The 9,733-nt window shown below is 33.5% G+C and overlaps 1 protein-coding gene across 1 annotated transcript; it reads right to left on the bottom strand.

Moving 5' to 3' along the window:
- Positions 1-518: 518 nt before the first annotated feature.
- On the bottom strand, positions 519-8,614 carry LOC143236176 (beta-alanyl-bioamine nonribosomal peptide synthetase ebony-like). The gene is given in 4 exon segments (XM_076474463.1): positions 519-952; positions 2,834-3,079; positions 6,487-8,340; positions 8,342-8,614. Coding segments are annotated over 4 exon segments (2,508 nt in total). The 3' UTR covers positions 519-817.
- Between the last annotated feature and the right edge of the window lie 1,119 nt (positions 8,615-9,733).

The raw sequence follows: 9,733 nt of genomic DNA, 5'->3' as shown, positions 1-9,733 counted from the left end.
TACTATTGTTTAGCTTAAAATTACCAGCAAAGAACATAAATACAAAATGAAAACTTTATAAACCTGCAAATAGGAATGGTCACAAGTAAAGAAATAAGGCTGCAGATACCGTAAATATTATTTATTCAAACTACAAATCCCTATTTTGACTCCACCCAATATAATTATGTACTATTATTTATATTTGGATTAAATAATAACCACACGATAACAGAGACAACTATAACTCCATATACAATTAATATGCATGGTGTATCTTATTCACTCAATGTTTACTCATATATATCGTAGAATTTAGTGTTGTAAATGATATATATGTAGCATAGATAATTCAAAATCAAGATGGAGACTTGATCACTGGAACCTCATAGAGCTTCAATGCCGATCGATGTGTAAACAAAATTGTCAGGCTATAGAGATCGATATAAAGGACGACATTGGTCGGCTTTTCGTATTGGGCCAAAAAGGAACGGTTATAATGTTTTATCTTCACAAATTACGGATATTTGACCAGAGACGTTAATAGATATTAAACATTAAAAATCGTTTAACATCAACTCATTCACATCATATGTTATTACTTTCACGAGCACATTAAATAACTTCAGCGGTGAAAACTGGACATGCGACAAACGAAAAATGCAGATTAGCTAGCTCCCTCTTCAGTAAATTATACCTACACCAAATCAGAATTAATTCGCTCATCGTGAACCCTCGATAAGATATAAAGGAAGTTACAGACCAGAACTTTTCAAGAAATAAATGGCAAATGTAACTTCACGTAAACAACAATGTATTTGCTGTTGAAACTCCGTCGTTAAACAAATTTGTAATTCACAAACAACAAAGTTTCAGAAGGTGCTTCTTTAAATGGTACTTTGTGTTCATACATCCATTTCTGTACGTCCAGTGTTTCTACGGGTTGATAATCAAGATATTTTGTGCAGATATCCTATAAAGGTAAGAAACAAAAATGTTAATAACATACATTGTGGTAAATAGAACGAATTATTTTTGTTAACCATAATGTACACTATTCAACCACAAATGGTACATTGTTGTCATGGGTGAAATTTTACCGGTAATTTACGGTACTGAGGGCCGAAACTTATTTTTTAAGGCGGTATTAGTAACAGAAATTATTTGAGCAGTCTTGTCATTTTTTTACGTTTAGACAGATTTTTTCTTTTTCAAAAAACAGGTCTATTTGAACCCAACTGATTATTTTACTTCAAGATTCAGCTGTTTTAAAACTTTATTCTTATTATTATTTTACCACTTGTTTATAACTCTGTGGTCAAGAGATTTTTTTATATATCATTCTTTGGTTTCTGACTTGCTAACATAACAGCTCCTTTCTTTCATACACATGTAATGTGGTTCTGTCATGTAAGTCAGTATTAGATGATCTCTTTCTCTTACATAATTTTGTTCTGTCATGTAACTTAGTGATATAATATATCCTATACCGAAAGCTTGATTGTTAGTTTAATCAGTGAGATCTTTTGTCGTTGTACATGGCTGATCAAGAGTGAGGGAGTATATAATTATTGTTTGTTATCCTTTTTGGTAAACAAATGTTAATCTTCGAAGGAGTTGTAGGTCAAGAGTAGGAAACTGTTTAGTTACTATAGCTGATCGTAACCACTATACAACAGTGCAAGTATAAGAATCTGTTTAGTTACTATACTTAAACGTAACCACTAAACAACAATATCAAGTTAGGGAAACTGTTTACCTAATATAGTTGAACGTAGCCACGAAACAACAATGTGAAGTTAGAGAAACTGTTTAGTTACTACAGTTGAAAATAACCACTAAACAACAAGGTCAAGCATAGGAAAGGGTTTAGTTATTATAATTGAACGTAACTACTAAACAACAAGGTGAATTGGAGAATTCTCAAATTAATCCATAGAGGACAAACACTGAACAAACTACATATATATATGTTACACTGCACTTTCTCAAGTCTGACAGAGTAAACCCTGTGAAGTGTCCTATAATCTATAATTATCTATGTCAACTACTATTATAAATTATATATTAATGATCTAGAATATACTCAACTCATACCAACTTCTCCAAATATCTGTGCCATTCTTTCAGATGGGTTTCCTCCATTTCAGGGAATGGAACACACACACACAAGTTCAAATTGGTATAAGTATCTGTGAAATAGTAATATCCCATATATAACCTTCACCTAATTAACTTATTAGAACTTGTTTACAACCTTTTTAACATGTGCTATAAATAACATAGGGTGATGATTGTTTGGTTAGGTTTTAGCTAGGCAGATGACAATTGCTGATTGATAATTAGTTAATATATTGATACAAACGTTCGGATTATGTAACCGTTATTTTCCCTTTTCTTTATCAGTATTGTAGTACTTCACATTTTGTTACATTTTCACAGAACACAAAAACTTATTGTGCTTCACCCTTTCTTCTATTGTTTTTATTACACTGTACAGTTTTTATAAGAACTAAAATAAAAAGATGCTTTTCGTCTTTTCTTTTACATTTTCATCACACAAATATAAGCAGCTTTACCATACCAGTAGTCCAATGGATCACTCTTACTACAACCTATTGTTTACATTTTTTACTGACCAATTATAAACAGGTACAGTTTTTCTGCCTGACTTGAAGAATGAAGGTCCACCCTCCAAAAGCACTTACATTTTGGATGCTAACAGTGAATTATTTGAACTAAACATTCTTATTATCCATCTACGGATACCCACAACTTTGAACACCCAGTGTCGGAGAGGTATATGTTTAAGAATTACATGTTTATTTATTTCTTAAGAATTTGCGTGTACTACCTGTATCATTTTATTTGAGTTGATAACAAATACTCCACAAAATCCTTTCTCACGAGCTAATTTGAGAACGTGACGCTCCATCGAAAAAACTATTTCAACATTCTGAGCTGGAGTGCATGAGGGGTGTGTCCCAGCAATGCGGTTATGTAACCAGCTGCCTCCAAATTCTCTTAGTCGTGTTCTCCATTTTTCCTCCAGAGATTTCAACATCTCAAGAATTATTTTGAGATCACCTGTTGGTTCGACCTAATAAGAAATAATATTGACTAATAACTTAATAGTTATTTCTACTGTTTTCTATGTGTATAAAACTAAGTGACAGGTTCAAACTTAATATCAGAAATCAGAATTCCAACTATATTGGAGAAAGGATTTGAACACAATAAACAATTAAATTAATAAACGAGGTATGTCAAGAAACGTTTACTTAAATATACATTCTTGCTTCAAAATGTCATCAAGAGATGATTATATTATACTTCACAATGCTTATTATTCTACTGGTTAGCTTATAAATACCATTGTGAAGATTGTTATTTTGAATTATTTAGTACAACTTCACAATAACAAAAATTTCTTGTTATGTTGAGTTTCAAATTCTGTGATTGGCCTATCACCAACAGAAATAATCAACAGAATTAAAGAATATCTAACTTTGAATTCCTTTCACTTGACAATTTCTTACTTGCTTGCTGAAACACAAATAAAGTCACTACGAATTTTAGCAAAGAAATCAACTAATTATCCTGTTGATAAATTAGCGGCTAGTTAACCAGCATCACAGCAGTTTGTTTTTGGAGTCACACCATTAGAAACTGGGTTTCGATACCCGTGATGGACAGAACATAAATAGCTCATTGTGCAGCTTTGTATTTAGTTTCAAACAAACAAAAGCTACTTCCACTAAATAACAATACAGATTGTGTTGAAGAACAACATTATCCTACTAAGCTGTGTTGTACTGATAGAATAAAATTAGCATTCCTAAAAGTACTGGAACTGTCCAGTATCCACATTGAAATGTGTGTGAAGAATATAAAAGGTGTTCTTATGTTATGGGAAAAGAAGATCTAACACTACACATAATGCCAGGTACAGCTAGAGCTCGTAGATTATTATTTACCAAAGTTCATGAAGTAAATCACTCTGAATGTGGCCAGAAAGAGAAAGCCATTACATAAGTTATTGGTTGGTGAAGTTAATATTTACAGAAATTAACACACAGTTTAATGATAAGTGTATTAAAGCTTTTTCCTGATGGCTATTAGAAATTGTATAATTATTCAAAAGGACAATGGTATGGCATGTTTGAAACGATCCTCGTCACGGGCTTTCTGGTGTTGGAGAAATAGAAGGCAGAATCAAAGTTTTTCAGATTCTACACGAAATAAGCCAGCAAAGATGTGTAGCTAGAAAAAGGACTTTCTAAACTACAGCAACGGAAGGTGGTGAGTTTTTTGTCTAGATAAATGGGTCACCATCTTGTAGATTTCTGGAAGACAGTAGTCTCCTTGTGATAAGTCTTCGTTGGTCATTTCTGAGAGTGAAGACAAGAATGCAATACATTTCAATACTACTAAAATACCAACACACTCGTGAATTTACCAGAGGTCGTGTAGAATACACTTGGTCTGTGAACTGGATATCTGCATAACAATATGATAAGTTCATTACAGATTTCAGTAATTACCCCTGATGGCAATTGTCAACATAATGAAAAGGCGATGATCAGTTAAGTTTCAAAATACTCTAGTTATAGAATGTCAACTGTCACAAAAACAATTGGAAGAATAAAATATTTTCCTGAAATGAGTCCATCCTCTGGAATTCTGCAGAACTGTAGTCTTCCCCTGATGAATCACCAGCATACTTTTAAGGGAGTGTAGAAAAATAGGAAACAAAAACTCTCCTGTTTGCACAAAACAGTAAAACATGATTCTTTCGATGTCGTGTAGTGAACATCGATGACGAAAAACTGTGGTGGTTGAAAGAAAAACCATCTGCAACCACTGTTTGAACAAAGTTTTACAGTTTCATATCTATACATTTCAAGAAAATGGTATCACTAAGTACAGAGCAGAAATGGAAACATGTAAAGAGGTGAATGGTATAAAATTCATTTCTTGATTTTCACAGGTTCCTGATGTGAGCTACATGGAATACAAATGTAAGCAGATAGAAGACTTTATTGGAGGAAATACTGTATGACATGTTCCTGGGTTGCCGTTTATATAACAGGAGAGCTACAGATTAGTTTAACATAAACTGAATCTTTCGAAGTCTGAATTGTTCCGTCAACAGATGATTTTCCTGGTCATTCAGAGTGTGTGTGCAAACGCGTCTAACAATGAATATTTTTAAAACTGACCAACACGAAAGACCGTGTACGAGGTAAACTGACTTCTCTGCTGTGCTCTTACTATATTCTTTTGATAGAATCATTCTGTACTTGTAAACAAGCATTAGACAATTTTTATCAATAAATGAATAGTGTATTCTAGAAAATAAAAAAAAAATTCGTTTTTTGCTCATTATTCCAGCTTTATGAATTCATCAGGAGAATGTATTTTCTATAACGAAATATCTCATACAAATTAATACCACTTTACTCAACTAATAGATAAATGTACAAGAGTAATCTTGCACGTGGTCAAAGACTTTACTGATTAATAATATGTTTCCAGATATTCTTTGCACATTAATGTAGGTACTTTAATACATGACTAGAAGCATATGTTGTTTTGTTGTTACTAATCAGAAGCCTATCCATCAATTTGTTTCAATAATTTGATGTTTATAAAACTACGATCAGTGATAGACTTTTAACTCCAGATTATTTGCAGGAATGTGTCACATTGTTGAAATGATAAAGGCATCAGACCTTTGTTCATTTTCTAGTGAACTCGTTTAAAATTTCAATGTACTTTTTTGAAAACCATTACGTGAATAAATGTAATAAAAATCAAGATTGTTGTCAGTGCCATTAGAACTTCTCTACTATAACTTGAGGGTAAACATACAGAAAACACAAGATAACATTTTTTATTTCAAACATGATTTTGTCTTGAAAATAATTAATTTTTTACTGATAAAAAAGTCATTACGATTTTAATTCAGGTAAGACTAGAGATATATAATTGAGAAGCTATAGAATCCTGACAAATTCAAATGTTAAGTAGGTGTTAGAAGGGTTACGTGTTATACTGGAAAATGTAGTTTACTTAAACCAGTAAGAAATGTTATTCAAATGAAAAGTCCTCTAAGATAATTGCGAGAAAACACTTGATAAATGCACAGATTACGTGCTACAAAATAAGTAGAGAGTTTGTAAACAATTATTAATAAGCATAAGGAAGTATTCTATTGATGGCGATAAATACTAAATGTTTGAAGCGTACATTGGTTTCTATTCTATATAGATATATACAAGTAAAAATGGTTTCAAACGTACAAGATAAAGGCTGATCTTACAGAAACCTTGCAGCTCGACTATTGTGTAGGTATTAAAAAATCAAAGAAGCTGTATGTTAACTTTCATAGTTGAGTATGATAAACATGTACATGAACTTCCATTAAAAACAAATACCAAACGTATTCAACCGTTTTAATATTGTCTTTAATGGCTTTTGTAAAAAATACCTTAAACCTCTTACCTGAGGTTCGTTGAAGAAATCAAAATTGATCATAACTCCAACAGTGTGACATGTCTCGTTAACAGCAACAAAAGAGAGTTTCTGCTCGACCAAATTCTTCCATAAGAGCCTCAGGAACTCAATATATTCCTCAGCTGAAGTTTTTAAAATGAAATCTAAAGGGTCTTTCTTGGTAAATGATTGTGAAATTATATGCGCAACGTCATCAAAGTTTGTCATATTCGTTATGTCTTGAACTTTTAGTTGAGTTAACTTACTCTCACCTGACTGGAAGCTATCAATAGTTTGCAGAAGAGAATTTAACGACGGCGCTGTAAGAAATTCATCCATATCAACACTATACCCAAATTCATTTAGCTTACTGACAGTTTCGACTGCTGTTAAAGAACTTCCCCCATTTTGGAAAAAAGATTTATTAAGGTCCAGCATTGACTCGCTAACTGCAAGTATTGACGATATGATCTCCATAATGTCTTTGTTTGTGTTGACATGTCTCTCTACTTCCAATGACTCAGCTCCGACATGATTAATTTTTCTGTAAATCATTTTCTTTAATGTAGCTTTATCAATTTTGCCACTGACCAGGAGAGGCATCTTGTCTACTTTATATAATTTAGGGATCATAAACTTGGGAAGAACCTGTTCAAGTGTTTTTTGAACATCACTGATTTCTAAACCATGGCCTTCTTTTGGAGTGAAGAAAGCTAAAATATTTGGGTCCAAATCTTGTGGATTTTCACAGCAAACAACCACTTGTTTTATCTCTTGTATGTCTTCAATACATTTTCGGATTTCTTCCAAATTTACTCTCATTCCTCGAACTTTCACTTGCATGTCTTTTCGCCCAGTGAAATACAAAGTGTTATTTTTAATAAATCCTAGATCTCCTGTCTTATAAACGGTATCATATTTGTTCGAAAACGGATTCTGAAGAAAACTAGAGGAATATTTTCTTTTCATTCCGTGGTAGCCCTCGGCAACATTCAGTCCACTAACACATATTTCTCCTACAGTTCCTTCTGGTACAACTTGAAATAAATCGTTAGTTACATATATTTCAGTGTTAGAAAGAGGTTGACCTATTGGAACTATATCTTCAATGTGTTGATAACATTGTTCTTCTCCATCAAATAGAGCAAACGTTACATCACCAGTGGTTTCTGTAGATCCATAGAAGTTGGCAATTTTGCCAGAAGGAAAAGCTAGAAAGAATTCTGTTAGAAGTTTCTTTGTTAGTGTTTCTCCACAACATACCCACAGCTTTATGGTTAAGTCTTCTCGGAAGCTTGGCTCAATCTTCAGATACCAAATAATCATCTGTAACAAAGATGGTACAACGACTATCCTGGTGACTTGATGTTTCTGAAGATGTTGAAGTAGATTTTTAGGATTCTGGATTGTTATGTTTGGAAGGATAACATAAGGTCTACCAGCCATCAGTGGTGGAAATGTTTCAGTTAGGGAGTCTACAAAAGTAAGGTTTTTCATAGCAGAGCACGTTGTGTTATGGTCCATGGGGAAGTTCAGAAGTTGCCACTTGAACCTGTTGTTGAGGTTTCTGTAACCAAGACGGATTCCTTTTGGGTCCCCTGTGCTTCCTGATGTAAACATTATAACTGCAAGAGAAGGTTCTTTGTTAAGCCTCTCTTCATCTTCTTGAAACTCTGAAGAATTTGAGAACAGAACATCATCGACATTGATGACCGTAACAGTGTCACGTTTAAGTAACTTTATAATGTCTTCCTGACTTGATTCCGTAATGACACAAAATGGCTTGGTGCACTTTAAAATAAAACGAATTCGCTGAACTGGAAAACGTGGGTCTACTGGTACGAAGGCCGCCCCAAGCTTAAAAAACAGCAAGCTGTGCAATGAGGCTCTTGGAAGATGGGGTCATGCAGAGAGCTAATATAATCTCTTTCTCTCCAGACACCACTGAGTTGATGGCCGAAGTTAAACTACGAGCCAATCTATTGACATATACGTCTAACTCTTTATAGGTGAGTTTTTTTTCTGGGTCAATAACTGCTGTTTGAAGGGGAAATCGTGTTACGGTAGTTTTTATAGCATCAAGAAAATCAATACCACCTACTTGAGAACCTCCTGGTAGTATACTTTTCGTAGACATTCTGTAGGGAATAAGTATGATATCTTTGATTTGTTAATATAAACTTTCGTCTCATAAACAAACTAACCTAGGGTGTATAACGTCACACTTCATTTATCTAAACAGGAAGAGTCGTATAACTCAAAATGAGTTTATCTAGAGGGAATAGTTCAGTTACCACTTACCTACGATGTGCAACAGGTGATTATAAAATCAATAATAAGAGAGACAAAATACATTATATGATAACAATATCAGTAACTGGAAAGACAATGTAACTATATTATGACAAGACATATTAAAAGAGAGATAATGTCCTTCATACGACTTCAGTTCAGACTGTGGTAAGTCCTCTAAGAAATATTTTTAGTAAATGTGCTCTATGTAACCTTTACATTACATATAAAATTTCAAGGTAATCCTTCAAGAAAGATATAAAATATCCAATGGTGATTGAATTACTTCCTTCTTCACACCGAAAGTATGAAAACTATTTCATACAGTTTTTCCAAAGTGGTTCACTGATAGATCGTTACAATCTATATTATGCGTGAACTTTGGTCTGACAATAAGTCACATGTGCAAAGTTACTTTACACTAACCGCTAGAGGGCCCGGCATGGCCAAGTTTGTTAAGGAGTGTTAAGGCTTGCGACTCGTAATCTGAGGGTTGCGGGTTCGCATCCCCATCGCGCCAAATATGCTCGCCATTTCAGTCGTGGAGGCATTATAATGTGACTGTCAATCCCACTATTCTTTGGTAAAAGAGTAGCCCAAGATTTGGCGGTGGGTGGTGATGACTAGCTGCCTTCCCTCTAGTCTTACACTGCTAAATTAGGGACGCTAGCACAGAGAGCCCTCGAGTAGCTTTGTGCGAAATTCCAAAACAAACAAACAAACAAACAAACAAATTTAGTTTCATATTCTAACTACAAATTTACTTAGGAGTAAAAGTAAACTATATTTACTTTTTTGTCCTTTGGATTAAAGATGGCTGAGTTGCAAAAACGATAAAAATAAATAAACAGGCAATGGTTAAGCCAAGCATACTAAGTTAGTAGTTTCCAAATCTAGTTCTGAAAAGAATAAGAAAGGTGAAAATTTATTACTTATTAAACAGTTATTAGTTATTGTCAGTTAT

Source organism: Tachypleus tridentatus, chromosome 13, assembly GCF_004210375.1.
Source record: "Tachypleus tridentatus isolate NWPU-2018 chromosome 13, ASM421037v1, whole genome shotgun sequence".
Lineage (NCBI taxonomy): Eukaryota > Metazoa > Arthropoda > Merostomata > Xiphosura > Limulidae > Tachypleus > Tachypleus tridentatus.
Note: the sequence above shows the minus strand (reverse complement) of the source record. Positions and strands in the feature narration are given on the sequence as shown.